General features: G+C 39.8%; 1 protein-coding gene across 1 annotated transcript in view; it reads right to left on the bottom strand.

The window, feature by feature from the left end:
- Window positions 1-15,128, bottom strand: part of LRP1B (LDL receptor related protein 1B) — a 1,344,280-nt gene that overhangs the window by 893,741 nt on the left and 435,411 nt on the right. Inside the window, exon 7 of the mRNA XM_040441523.1 lies at window positions 13,109-13,366. Coding sequence (XP_040297457.1) covers window positions 13,109-13,366 — 258 coding nt within the window. The remainder of the gene's footprint in view (window positions 1-13,108; window positions 13,367-15,128) is intronic.

Below are 15,128 nucleotides of genomic sequence, written 5' to 3'. Positions count from 1 at the left end.
TATTTTGAATTATTCCTCTGTTGTTAAACCACTCACTGATATGATCAGAAAGGGGGTAGATTTTTCTTCCTGGTCGGTAGAGGCGCGTAAGGCCTTTTCTAATATCAAGGAGAGTTTTGCTTCCGCTCCCATCCTGGTACAACCTGATATTTCGTTACCCTTCATAGTTGAGGTTGATGCTTCTGAGGTAGGGGTGGGTGCGGTCTTGTCTCAGGGTTCCTCTCCTGCCAAATGGCAACCATGTGCCTTTTTCTCAAAGAAACTCTCCTCCGCAGAGAGAAATTATGATGTGGGAGATAGGGAATTGTTGGCCATCAAGTTGTCTTTTATAGAATGGCGCCATTGGCTAGAGGGAGCCAGACACCCTATTACTGTGTTTACTGACCATACAAAATTTGGCCTACTTGGAGTCAGCCAAGCGTCTGAACCCGAGACAGGCCAGATGGTCTTTGTTCTTTTCAAGGTTTAATTTTGTTGTCACGTTCCGCCCTGGGGTTAAGAATGTGAAGGCAGATGCCCTGTCACGTTGTTTTCTGGGAGGTGGGAATTTTGAAGACCCGGGTCCCATTTTGGCTGAAGGTGTGGTGGTCTCTGCTCTTTTTCCTGAATTGGAGGCAGAGGTGCAGGCAGCCCAGTCAGAGGCTCCTGATCTTTGTCCTCCTGGGAGGTTGTTTGTGCCTCTCGCTTTGAGACACAAGATTTTTAAGGAACACCACGATACGGTCCTTGCTGGGCACCCGGGGGCAAGAGCCACACTGGATCTCATCGCTCGGAGATTCTGGTGGCCTGCGCTTCGTAAGTCGGTTGAGAGTTTTGTGGCAGCTTGCGAGTAAATGAATTTGCACTGGATGTATATTAACAACATTCTGTTTACTAAGAATTAAATGAAATTATTCTTGCAAAAAACTATTTGGAGTGCCGTGGATATTTAACCTATACTGATTCTCTGCTATGACATGAAGACAGATTCTGTGCTGACATAGGCCAGATTCTCTGTTACGGGACCTCTCTCCTCTGCCTGGGTGCCTGCGCCTAAATATGTGACAGTGGCCTGTTCCAGTGGTGGGTGACGTGAAGCCTGATTCTCTGCTATGACATGAAGACAGATTCTGTGCTGACATAAGGCCAGATTCTCTGTTACGGGAGCCGGGGCCTAAATATGTGACAGTGGCCTGTTCCAGTGGTGGGTGACGTGAAGCCTGATTCTCTGCTATGACATGAAGACTGATTCTGTGCTAACATAAGGCCAGATTCTCTGTTACGGGACCTCTCTCCTCTGCCTGGGTGCCGGGGCCTAAATATGTGACAGTGGCCTGTTCCAGTGGTGGGTGACGTGAAGCTTGATTCTCTGCTATGACATGAAGACTGATTCTGCGCTGACATGAAGCCAGATTCTCTGCTATGGCATGAAGAGACTGATTCTCTGCTGACATGAAGCCAGATTCTTTGCTATGGCATGAAGAGACTGATTCTCTGCTGACGTGAAGCCAGATTCTCTGCTATGGGACCTCTGTCCAATTGATATTGGTTAATTTTTATTTTTTTTATTTTTATTTTAATTCATTTCCATATCCACATTTGTTTGCAGGGGATTTACCTACATGTTGCTGCCTTTTGCAGCCCTCTAGCTCTTTCCTGGGCTGTTTTACAGCCTTTTTAGTGCCGAAAAGTTCGGGTCCCCATTGACTTCAATGGGGTTCGGGACGAAGTTCGGGTCGGGTTCGGATCCCGAACCCGAACATTTCCGGGAAGTTCGGCCGAACTTCTCGAACCCGAACATCCAGGTATTCGCTCAACTCTACTCATGAGCCATATGGGTCACTCTAGGAACCAGTCTCATAGAGTCAAGCAATAAGAACTCTAAAAGGTCTCAACAGAAAAATACAATAACATTAGGTTCCCCTTGTAGATACAGTATTCGGGTCCTGAGGTCCTTAGTCTCAGGTAGGTGGCCAGTAGACATGAGCTAATCGATTCTAAAATCTTTGATAGGATTTTTCAAAAAGTTCCTATTCTACTAAACCTGAATCTTGTGTGAATCGAGGAGAGACTGAGTAAGAGATTGGACAGAGGACATTTTGCATCAAATTTATTCAGACAGGAATAGATTCAGACAGTTGATCCGGTAAAATGAAACAGCAAATTTTAAGACATTCACTTAATTTCTATCCAATTTTGTTTATTTTTATCTGACATGTCATATTAGATGCTGAATAAGAGAGATACATAAAAGATGAGGATAATTGAGAATTTTTTGGAACTGGGAAGAGTGCCTCTGTCAGGCTGGTATATATAAGAATATATTTTAAAAGGCAGATTTCAGTTACTATACAGTTGGCGACCACAAAAAAAATCTATATTTTGCTTTTTTAATGACTGTAGTCAATAGGAAACATGGACCACTGTATAGATGTCAGAACATTCTATCAGATGTATACCTCAGCAACCTCCATGGCCATCATAAGAAAATATCCCACAAAGGGCATGCTACAGCAGCCAATGTCTAAGATCTTGGGATTTGTTCAGATCTGAAGTATTAGGATGACAATGTTGGTGATTTATTTTAGTTCAGATTATACGGATAAAAAGGTCATCATTATTTGTTTGGGTTATTTTTAGACACCATGGAATATTGACTGCAGACGAATACCGATAAATAAAAGCTGTAGGGCAGTTGACACTAAGAATTTGACTGAGCTGAGAACTATTTTAAAGGACCTCTTCACAGATCTCAGAGGGACCTGTGAAGATATCTATACTTACCTGCTCCCTTGCTCCCATCACTGGTCTTCCGATCTTTGTCTGTCAGATATCACCCCGAGAGGGTCATGTGGACCACTACAGTCAATGACTTGATGTGTCTCAAGTGGCATGTGTCCCAGCAGTGATGTAATGTTTGTGGAGGAAAGTCATTGCCTGCACAGCACATGTGACCAAGTCAGAGTAGAAGTTGACAAATAGGGACCGGAAGACCAGTGAAGAAGGCCCAGGACCTGCAGTTTCCAGTGCTGGGGGGTGAAATAACAGTTCAGATGTTAAATTAGTAGACCCTATAAGACAGGGGTTAGTTGTCTGCAGCCTATTTATAGCCACTGTAGGAAGGCACAAGGGGCCGTCATTGATGGAAGGTATGTTTCACAGAGATTCATGGCCTCGGTGAGGTAAGAGCCGTTAGTTTTAAGTGTCAGCTGCAGCTAATGCTAACTGACACTGTTTGTTGTTAGTGTGGCTCTTACTGGGAGCAGCCAAAGTGCTGGGTGGGTGGGTGGCTGTTAAAGGGCTGAGAGATGCCTGCTGGGAAACAGGCCCTAAAACCTGCTGTGGACTGCGGGTGGAAAAACTGCTGACCAGGTGAAGGTTTTTGTTCTGTGGACTTTTTATGGTGTTAACAAACACCAAGACTACAAACTGTTACTTTTTGTTTTTCCCTTTGTGTGAATAAACACTGAGCTTTTTAAGTTAAAGACTTTGTGGCTGCCTCAGTACTGCTTTTGTACTAGCCTGTCTACCAGAGCAAATTCCCACACTACATTAACTAACCACTTCCAGGGTTTTTGGACTTGTGTTAAGCTGGTAATTCAGTAATTCAGCATGGGAAGGTTACTTTTTTTTACTGTGATCATTGGTCACATAAATCCAAGATGTGGGAGAGCAAATAAAACTGTAAATTGTTCAGAGGTGGACAAATTCTTGTAGACTTTAGAAGACTATAGGACCACCACTCCTATATTAATGTTTTTTTATTTCTTTTATGCAATCAGAAACTTCAATTGGCATCATTAGTCTCCAATTTCTATGTTTTTGGAATTGGTTTACCCCTTTATCATTTGTAGCAGAAATAAGCATATCTAATGTAGTTAATTTATAAAGTTGGGTCATACTAATGAAAAGGTTGGTATTTTTTATTTTATTTTATTTTTTTTAAACTTTTTTGGGTGGCACTATGCTATATTAGTAGCTGGAGAATGTTGATGCTTAGGATAGTGTTTGGCTGAGTTTAGCTGTATTCTAAGCTTTTACTTGGGGTCTTGTGACCCTCAAAGTACTGATAAATTCATGTTATTTATTGTCTTTCTCATATTTGAGAGAGCTGGTAACATTAGCGAACCACAGGTGTTGTACTTTCCAGAAATCCTGCTTGGAAAATCAGAACATGTCAGGCCATTTCCCAAAACACAATCGTTTTTTATGAGGTCAAGCCACTTTTGGATGCCAAAGGATAGGGTAGTCTGATTGTTGGCAGGTATAAGATTTATTGGCATGCAATCATTAATCTATTTCATGCCAGATTTGGAATTACTGCATAATGGCTACACATAATGAGTTAGTGGGTAACATAGTTTTTGTTGCTCTTTGTAGGCCTATAAATCACTTCAGCCAAAAGATTAACTATAGAATTAAAAGATGAAGTCCGTGTGAATGCACTAAATGTCACTCAAAATCTTGCCCTGGAGTTGATGCCACCTGTAGTTATACTAAAAGCTAATTACCAAAGTAAGAAATCTTGTTTTTTGTAAAGGAAAATTCTATTGTAGAAGTATTTACTCAGGTATTGTATAATAAATAAATAAGGCTATAAGTGTAACACGTCTTCCACCTATCTAGAAGCTTATTATTCCAAACAAAAGGTGGCTATAAACCTTATAAAGCTGATAGCTGTTAACCTTCTTGAATCTCTCAGTCATGCATGCTGGGCTCGACCAAGCCTACATGCGCTTTCAATGTGGAGGGAAATAAGCCACTGTCAGGCACCTATGGAAGTTAAAATCCTAATTGCCCAATCCTTCTTTCTCCATATATTTTCCATTGGGACATAGTGAAGATACCAACAAACCCACTAGATACTTTAATGATCCTTGCAAAACCAGCAGGTTTAGCCCACTTATATTAAAAGTGTGTGGGCATATACATAAAATAACTATCTCTCTTGATCCCAGGTGTATGGAAGGGAAAAAATACTCTGTCATACACCTCTGGCGGGAAATTGATCTCCTCAATTGAAATAGAAAATGCCCACCAGCCATCAGAGGAGAGTCCAAGTGATCATAGATCAAATGAATAAGCACAAAATGTGTCCCATCAAAGTTATAACTGTATAGCCCCTGTGATATTGTCCAACTTATGACCGGCATCATGCATTTAAGCAATCCAAAATTGTACTGTCCTTTATGGCCATCAGTCTATTAGTACAAAATTATAATCACTCCCTGGGACAATGAGTCTCACAATCTAATCCCATTATCTCTTACAAGTACTTGGAACTATTTTTTTTAGGGACATAATAAACTCATCTTTTTGTTTTTGGAGTGTTGCATTACACCAGGGTATCCAGTGGAAATCCACAAAAAGAAAAGGGAAGCAATTACAAATTCTATTTAGATGGTTGGATTTGAACCCAGGACCTCCGTGCTGTACTTTGACAAGATCATGGTGGAATTACCAAGCTGTGAAAACATTACATAACTAGATCCCTAGTCCTTAGGAACACAATACATCAGCAGTATGTTCATTATACAATGCAGGGTATAACTAATTACTAAAAAGACATTTTGCAATTCCTCAAGGTTAGTAGAACATATGTCTCCAGATAATATGTCTGGATCAGGCGGGTCTTGGTAAATTTGAGCTTGTTACAGAAACTGTCATTTCAGATGAATAGAACATGCCATGACAAACATCTGTTTGGTGAAATGAAGTGTATTAATATGACAAAGAGAAATCTTCCATTGATCATAATGACTCACATCTATAATGCTAAGAAAATAAAATGTGGCTCATCATCTTGCGTAGATTAGAAGAATGTCATGCATTCAATTAATATAAAGATGTTCACCTGTATTTATTTTTGTGATATGTTTCTAGGACATAATGAAAAAATGGCACATGTGCCAGGAGCCCATCATATACCATGGATCTAGAGCCTATTGGTTTACTGCTAGTTTACTTAAGGTTAATGGTGGAATAGAGATTGTTGTGTGGTGTAGAGCTTCATATTCCACTTGGCTCAACGCAGGATGATACCTTGATGTAGTTTTTTTTTACATACTGTGGGACATCAAGCAAAACTACTGCGCTCTCTTAGCTGATGAATTACAAAAAACATTAGCACTCCAAAGTGATAAATGGCATCAACATGACCAACTTTTTGAGTTATGATTGTTATGGTGCCCATATGCCTTCAATAGCAGTCGGCTAAACTCTGCTTCGACCAACAGTTATCCTAAAGCCTGAGTACATGATCAGCTGAATGTGTATGTGTTTTCAAAGAGGAGGAAGGAGAACGCTACTACAAGACACCTCTGGCAATGGCTTACACTATGTTCTAAGAGAAGAAAAGGATCTAAAGTTCAAAGTCAACTCATCCGTTCCTTCTCTCATTTGACATCATGTGTCAGGGGAAGTTCTGAATACAAATAACTTAATGGGTGGGTGTTATGGCATTCTATGTAGGGTTTGGCCATCAATACTTTAAAGAGAGTCTGTTGCGGGATTTTCACTAATGAAACTACTAGTGATGAGCAGCAGGGGCAATATTAGAATTTGCGTTATTTCGCGAATATTTAAGTGAATATTCGTCATAAATTTGCGATTATTTTCTTGATTGCGAAAATCGGCAATGTAATATGTGCGCATTGAGAGCACAATACAGAAGTGGGTCACTTTTGCTACATTTTTCAAGCTGCTAGAAGTTTCCTGAGACTGGAGAAAATGGTTGGCACGGCAGAACATTACAATAGCTTTATATGCAGATAGAGTGCTCTAATATATTCATGATTGCAATGCGCTTATTTTTGCGCAATACGTGCAACTTCACATTTTAGCAGGTCTGACTACATATTACTGATTCATTTGTTTAGTTCAGCTACAAGTATGTCAGGCAGAGAAGTTCCAGGCCACGCACAGAGTAGTGGCAGAGGCATGCATGTTTCTGATTAGTGTTGAGCGAGCATGCTCGGCACATCACAGTGTTTGGCTGAATACTATGTATGCTCGAGCACAACTGAACACAATTAAAATCAATAAAACCAGGCATCCCCTGCTCTAAACAAGAGGGTGGCAGTTTTCCAGTGAGGCAGCTGCGGAGCCAGCAAGGTGGTAGTATGGCTGGGAGTCAGCAGGGTGGCAGCAGTGGGAGGTCGGGAGCCAAACATGCCAGGGGTAGACCACCTGCTTCGCAGCAGTCTACCCGCCTGGGAAGTACTGGCTCAGGGGTTCGCGGAGGCAGCGACGGTAGCAACCAGTCACTGCAGACTGTTGGGGGGAAAATCATCTACTTGGCGGTGTGGCAGTTTTTCTTCAAAGCGCCAGAGGAGGTGAACGTGGCCATATGTCACATCTGTGGGCAGAAGGTGAAGCATGCCCAGGGTGCCAATGTTGGCACTACGGCCCTGCATCAACATATGCAGCGTCGCCATACAGTGGCCTGGGAGAACCGTGGCTCCTATGTGGTTGTCCAGCCTGCCGCAGCAACCGCTACATCACCCAGTGGCACGCACTCAGTTTCATTCAGTCAAGGCTTCACCACATCACCGAAGGGAGCTGTCTGTCAATCCCATCTTCTGCTGGTCCAGATGCTCCTGCTCCTACTCCTTGTCAGTCATTCCATCAGCAATCTATCACCGAAGCGATTGCCAAGAGACAAAAGTATTTGTGCACGCATCCAACGGCGCAGAAGCTGAACGTGCTCCTGTTCAACCAGGCCCCGGTCTTATCGTCCGGTGAAAACATCACGGGTTCCCAGTCATCATGGAAATGAAAAGGAGGGCATCCTTATTATATTTAATTAATTTAATAATAAAATATTTAATACATTTACTAATAAAATTTTAATTTTGTCTACGACAGGAGAGAATTGTCCAGTCTTCGGTTTATTCAACAACGTGGTGTTGCGATGGAGAAAGCATGCCAAGAAAACAATTCCTCTCCTCCTGGAGAAGAATCCTGTCAAGATTGCTACAAGTGCGGTATTGGCTGCTCATCGACCAAGATACTTATGCGGGAAACCTGCCTGGAATAAACAGGCCTCCAGTAGCTACAGACAATGAGAAGACAAAGCTTCAAGATAGCTTGGAGCCTGGAAGAGTCGCAAAGTTAGTCAAGATTCAAACCAACCAACCAGACCCCAGTCTTTTCGTCTGGTGAAAACATCACGGGTTCCCAGTCATCATGGAAATAAAAAGTAGGGCATCCTGAGGTGCACGGAGATGGAGAAGATCTTCAGATCCCGCCTGCACTATACGGACGTCTCAGAAATGAACCGCTGCTCCCGACAGCAGCTCCTTGGAAGGTCATGGAGCGTCCCTGTCATCCGGCATCTATTCGCCCCGCTGAAGGATTATTTTGAAAGTGTGTAGAAGCCACACAGGGCCCCCATGCTGCAGATTTATCATGGAGACACTGGATTTTACAATATTACAATATTATTCTGTGCTTTAGCAATACTGATGGATTATTGAGCAAATGCTGACCGAGTGAAGGCGGGTGCTCCACACAGGATCAGTTTTTTTGTGGGTTATTGTTCTGACGGATCAGGGGAAAGGGCAAATTAATCAGTGACGTAAACATAAACTTACTGCTGACACCCTCTCCACTCTGTCGGGGGGCTCTACTTGAATAAGCGTTTAATAGAACAGGTTCTCTGGACATCTATGTGGAATCAGCTGAGAAGTGTGTAAAAGGAGTGTGCTTCTTCTTTACACTAAAATCAACCTGTAAGGCTGAGTTAATACTTGAGTTATTTGGTCAGTTTTGGCCCCATGACTGCCCAAATAAGTGAAGCGTGCAGTGTGATTCTAATAGCGACGCCTGTCATCTGCATGTCATACTGACTGACAGTATTATTTCACTACCCCAGCAGACTCCCTATGCGTGTTACTGCAAGGCACATTGCGCTACACCCATATAAAGGATCTCTGCAGCCCGGAAATAGCCATTTTTTATTGTGATTAGTCGCAAATTCGTCCGGAAAATTCGACAAACCGGCCAAATTGAATTTTTCTGAAATTTGCTCATCTCTACCATATACCATACCATAGGGCATATGGAAGAGGTTTTTCATTGTCAGGCAACTCTAATTATTCTTCAAATTAAGATCTTACCTCATGACAATGCTCCAAAGAAACATCAAGTAGTATCTTAAAATTTGCATTTGTGTGATGGCATATACAAGTGGCAAACTTTGTCTCAGAGGCTGTTTTGTGAAAAAGTTTGCAACATTTTGCCATTTTTACGCCACTCTCGACAGTTTTGAAAAGAGGGAGGAAAAGTAGGAGCCCAGTTAGCTATGTTAATTAGCTTCGCTCCACAATTATCACTGCAAATTTTTTTAAAGAGTTGCAAAAAACATACTTATGGGACTGGTATAAGAAAACTGGAGAAGCATTCATAGACAAAAGTATTATGTTTATAGATGTGCCAAATTCTTTAAACCACATTTAACATGTAAAGTAAAGTACTCCAATGCAGGTTTAAGCAAAAACTGACTCCAATAGTTATCCCATGTGATAAACTACCCTATTGAGTTTCAGACCAAATCTTCTGTTTAGTGAACAACACAATCCATTCAGCCACAACAAAGACAGAATATAAAGGATGAAAGGCAAGAAAGTAGAGCAGTTCAAAGTTCATGCATGTTTACATACTGTATATCTAATCTCCAACAAAAAGTGAATTAATAATAAGAAAAGTTAAAATAATAATAATAATAATAATAATATATTCCAGTGATTTCAATCCTATGTTGATTTTGCGTAATAATGGTTAAATTGTTGTTGCAACAATTTTTTTTGTGGAGAAGTGATAAATATGAAAGAAAAAATAAGTGCATGAACGTAAACTTTCAGATCTTTCCTCGCTTCTTCTCTATCTATTCTTTCTTTATTCTTTTCTCACTGAATGGATTGTACTATACACCTGATGAAAGCCTTAATTCAAGACTGAAATGCATTGTGCCTATGACACAAATGAAGATTTATTTTTTTGCTATAGCCGATAAGATGCTTTGAGGCTTTGACTAATTTTTGCATTAGAAATCAAAAATTTGAAGATGAGTGGTCAATGTATTGCATGATAACAGGATCAAGATTGGCAGTGGGTTCATTTTCTTTCTTCCATCTTTATAATTTGTGCCTAAATGTTTTACTTTACATGTTAACTGCAAAATAAATAAATGAATAAATAAAAAGTCAGACTGTAAAAATGTAGATAAAAAAAAGTATACTTCTCATTGTTTTTGGATGCGGTCCAATTAATACAGTTTACTGAAATTGTACATTGATTTGGGAAATTGCTAAGCAACTGACAAAACCTGCTACAGAAAATTAGAGCTCACTGGTTAAAGACGGTGTGGGAGGTTGAGCAGCTTTATTTGGTCTCACTCTCGTCAGCTGTTCAGTCTGGTAAGAAAGGTTTTATAAGACATTAGTTAGCAAAGGACATTGGACATAATGTCTAGAGGCTCAATGGAGGGTAATTTATCATTTGTTGTGCTTTTGCTGTCAGTGTTAAGGCTAACTTCACAGTACCGTTTTGGCTTTCCGTTTGTGAGATCCGTTCAGGGCTCTCACAAGCGGTCCAAAATGGATCAGTTTTGCCCTAATGCATTCTGAATAGAAAATGATCCACTCAGAATGCATCAGTTTGCATCAGTTCAGTCTCCATTCCGCTTTGGAGACGGACACCAAAACGCTGCCTGAAGCGTTATTCTGTCCGTCCTGGGATGTGGAGCGAGACTGATCCATCCTGACATACAATGTAAATCAATGGGGATGGATCCGTTTTCTCTGACACAATAGAAAACGGATCTGCGTCCATTGACTTTCAATGGTGCTCAAGATGGATCCGTCATGGCTATAGAAAACATTAATACATAGGATCCGTTCATGATGGGTGCATGTGGTTGTATTATTGTAACGGAAGCGGTTTTGCAGATCCATGACAGATCCGCCAAAAAAAACACTAGTGTGAAAGTAGAGTAAGTCTGTCTTTGCTTTCTGAGGTTTCACCAAATTTATGAAATGGCATACAGCAATAATATATTTGGTACAAGTGTAATGTGGGGTACACCTATGTCTGTAAAAGCATGCTAAGGGGTTGTCTGGCATAGTGATGCCACATTTTTGTGACATTTGGAAATGTCACATATAGTAAAAGTGCCATAATTCAGTTGTAATACCCGTACTTTGACTTACATTTAGACCATTTGGCATACACAGACATAAGTTGCAGGATTTTGCACAAAGAAAGACATGCTCCAAAATATGGGACAAAATACCAACACAAAAGAGACATATTGCTAGTGATAAATGGCCTCTAAAGTTTTTACTGAATCCTACTTGGATCAGCTGTGACTGAACAGTATATCAATCAATCCCTGCTTGGATACAGACCAGGACATCAATTTAATAGAAGGTCCTCCCGCCTGTTATTGATGTATAGAAAAACATGACCAAATAAAGGTCAGACTAAGGCAGCTGGTTCACAAGATCACTATCTCTTAATTCCATGTTCGTATGTTACTTCTGGAAGGGAAATGTACAGAATAGCTATTACACTGGCAGTCTGTGCCTGCCACCATCTCTCCTCTCCTGACAGGCATGCCCATTGTGGTAGCCTTTGCCCTTCAGACAATTTAGCATTCATCTGTTAAGCCTTCTAAGGCCTCTTCTCTTCTGCCTTCTGTTCCTTGGATGTACACACGCTCTCTTTTTCTCAAATAGTCAGTGCTAGTGGCCAATTCTGTCCCCAGGTATTGGCTGCTGTTCATGAGTGCAATAAGACACTTTTCCCTATGGAATGGTGCCTGAACAATATGTTTCTTTGCTTTCTAGTTCCTGAAAATGTGCACTATTATTCTGTTCTATTGACCTCTGCCTGTTTATTGGATTTGATGCTCTGTTGCCTGACTACCGCATTGACCCTGAGTCACTTACCCAGACCTATTACCTTTATACCAGATTGTACAAAGTCTGTCTTTCCTGATCTTGGCCTTTCCACTGACTATGTTCTAGCTTGTCTCCTTGGTTTACCCCCATGGGTCAGTTGTCACTGAAGAGAGACTACTCCAAAAGGTAGCGGCCGAGTTCTTCCTCTGCAGCAAAGTCCAGACCGCTGTTCAGGAGTTGATAGGTGAAGACCAGGTTGCAACTTAGATAATATCCTTAGAAGTATGTCCAAACAAAATCTATTCAGTGATACAATGGGTCTGCTACGTGCCAGTAGCCCTGTGCAGTTTCCACTGGTGATATGATAAATTCATTAGAAGGTTTCAATAGCAAGACCATGATTGTCAGTTTTAATTGGTAAAAAATGCTTGCGAATACAGTTAAGTATGGTCCATTTCTATGAATGAAGACTCATGAGAACCAGAAAGCTCATCTAGCATGCATGTGTTGTGAATATGTTAGAGAAAATAGCTGCTGTCAGAGACCTCTGTTGGCAGCTCATCTCCTTTAGAACAAAAGGAAAGGACATACAACATGCAGGATCCTTCTCTTCCCTTGATATTGGCCACCAGGGGGACATTTGAGTTACCATACACTTTAGATGGTTAGCTAATTCTGCCAAAATTGGCAGTTATGGTCAATATACATCTAATGCATATGGCCAACTTAAGTCAACAATCCATAATCAAGGCTGTTTATTTTCATCTATTCTTTAATTAATCATTATATATATTTTTTTTATTTCCCTTTCCAAAAAGAGTTATATTAAATTATTAAAACAAAACAAAATCTTTTTTTTACCCCCAAAATAGCATTGTTCTGTCCACAGTCTGTGTCTGGTATTGCAGTGAAACACCATCCATTAACTGTGATATCAGACACAGCCCGAGGGCAATAGTGGTAATAAACTGTATCTGGGCCAATTTTTTAAATCTCACGCAACTCCTTTAAATGTGATAGTTATAAAGCACATCAGATTATTATATTTGATCTCCTTAGAGGTTCCTGGGGTCTTCCCAGAATTCATAGATCTACATGAGCCAAAGAGTGAAAATTTGCTGTGGCCTGTATAGACATCTCACTCCTGGCCCCATTAGTCTACATCAACCACATTTCAATTCTTTTATTATTTTTTCCCATTAAGAAACAGTTTGTATTCTACTTACTGTGGAGATATTGTGATATGTGTATTGTTCTTTCCTCTGTAAAGGTCCAGGTATTTGTGATTTTGCGGCACTTTAGTTGGTACGAGGACTTTTTGGATTCGATCCAGCATACTGTGTTTTTATCATAAAAAAAATCCAGAGTGTGAATTCCATTTGAATTTATAGAACTCCTATTGAGCGCCTTGCCCCCATTAATATCCAGCACTTCAATTGTTTCAGAGTTTGCAATCAAAAGAACCGGAGGTCTGTCAGCGGGCTCTAGGATTAAACATAATTTAATCATAAGTATTAGTTTGAAAGCAAAGTCAATCTGCATATCACATTGCATACATGAGAAAAGAGGGTTTCAACTTTATTATTGCACTGGATATACTGAATTGTCAGGAGTATTTTTTTTACTAATACCATAACATAAAGTAGCACAGAATCATAACTCAGTGTTGGAAAAAGACATAAGTGCATCAGGTCCAAGCTGCAGTATCACCCTACCACCTTTTTGCAGAGGAAGGATATAAAACAAATACAACCCCAATAAAACATATACCAGTAGCTCTATATTAGGTATTAGGGGAAAAAGTCCTGCGGAATATGAAAAAGATAAAAAGAAAAAAAAAAAGCTAGAGATTATATATATATATATATATATATATATATATATTAGATAAAAGATAAAGAAAGATAGATTGATATATAGATAGATATGAGATACTTAGACATTAGATAGATAGATAGATAGATAGATAGATAGATAGATAGATAGATAGATAGATAGATATTACATTGCAGGATAACAGGCTGAACTAGATGGACAGATGTCTTTTTTCAGCCTTATAAACTATGTTACTATGTAAATAGATAGATAATAGAGATATATAGATAATAGATAAATAGATGGATGGATAGATAGATAGATAGATAGATATGAGATAAATAGGAGAGAAAGAAAGATATATATATATATATATATATATATATATATATATATATGATATACTTTGACATTAGATAGATAGATATAGATAGATATAGATAGATAAATGGATTGCTAGATAGGTAGATAAGAAAGAAAGAAATAAAGATATGAGATAAAAAAAACAGGTAGATAGAAAGATAGATAGATATATAGATAGATAGATAGATAGATAGATAGATAGATAGATAGATAGATAAATCAGTGCCTTAATAAACTGTATACTGCAGGGCTGTAGCCCCTATTATTATTCAGGGCCATACAAAGGCAATTATATTTACAGTGAAGCTTGATTTATACTTAATATATTGTTTCCCCAATCACCAGGACGTGGCTCAGTGTTTGCTCACAGGTAACCAACCTTGCCAAGGATTATTTTTCCAGACACTGGAGGGCTTTGAACTATTTGAAGGTAGAAACCAGGCATCATGAAATCCTCTTTGTTGTCTTGCTAGCATAAAGTGTCAGGGGAGCCATCTTTTATGCTTCCCTTATGGCTGTTAGGTCAAAGAGAAGCTTAGAGGTTTAGGGACCACAAAGGTTTCTCAGGATATCAGTACTTCAGAACACTTAGAGGATTTTATTGGTTTGTTTACTTGTTTCAACCACAGCTATAGAATAGTAAGGAGACTCAGCCTCAGCTCTATCACAGTGAATTGTCACACCTTCCAATTTTACTCAAAATCTATTAGGAGTCGATGCCAAAAAAAGAATGAGTGGGGTCATGCATCAACTTAAATGTACTTCTGCAAAGGTTATACGCACCATTTGTGTTCAGCATCTGTAAATGGAGCACATCAGTAGAACGGAGGTGACCTACAGGCTCTTCAGACATTTGTTTTCGCTATTTTCAATAAAATATGCAGGACAAATGTCACAAATCGAGTAAGAGGCGCTTGGCTTCTGTTTCTTTGATAAAAGATCCTTCTGTCTCTGGCAATCTTTTAGATCAATCAAACAGCGAATTTCCATTCCTCTCTGTGATAAAAACCTGTCTTGCTACTAGTTGCACTCTTTTGTAAAGGACAAGTACCTGAGAACTAAGGACGA

This window comes from Bufo bufo, chromosome 7 (genome assembly GCF_905171765.1).
Source record: "Bufo bufo chromosome 7, aBufBuf1.1, whole genome shotgun sequence".
NCBI classification, from domain to species: Eukaryota; Metazoa; Chordata; class Amphibia; order Anura; family Bufonidae; genus Bufo; species Bufo bufo.
The sequence above is the reverse complement of the archived record's forward strand: the minus strand, read 5'-3'. Positions and strand labels throughout refer to the sequence as shown.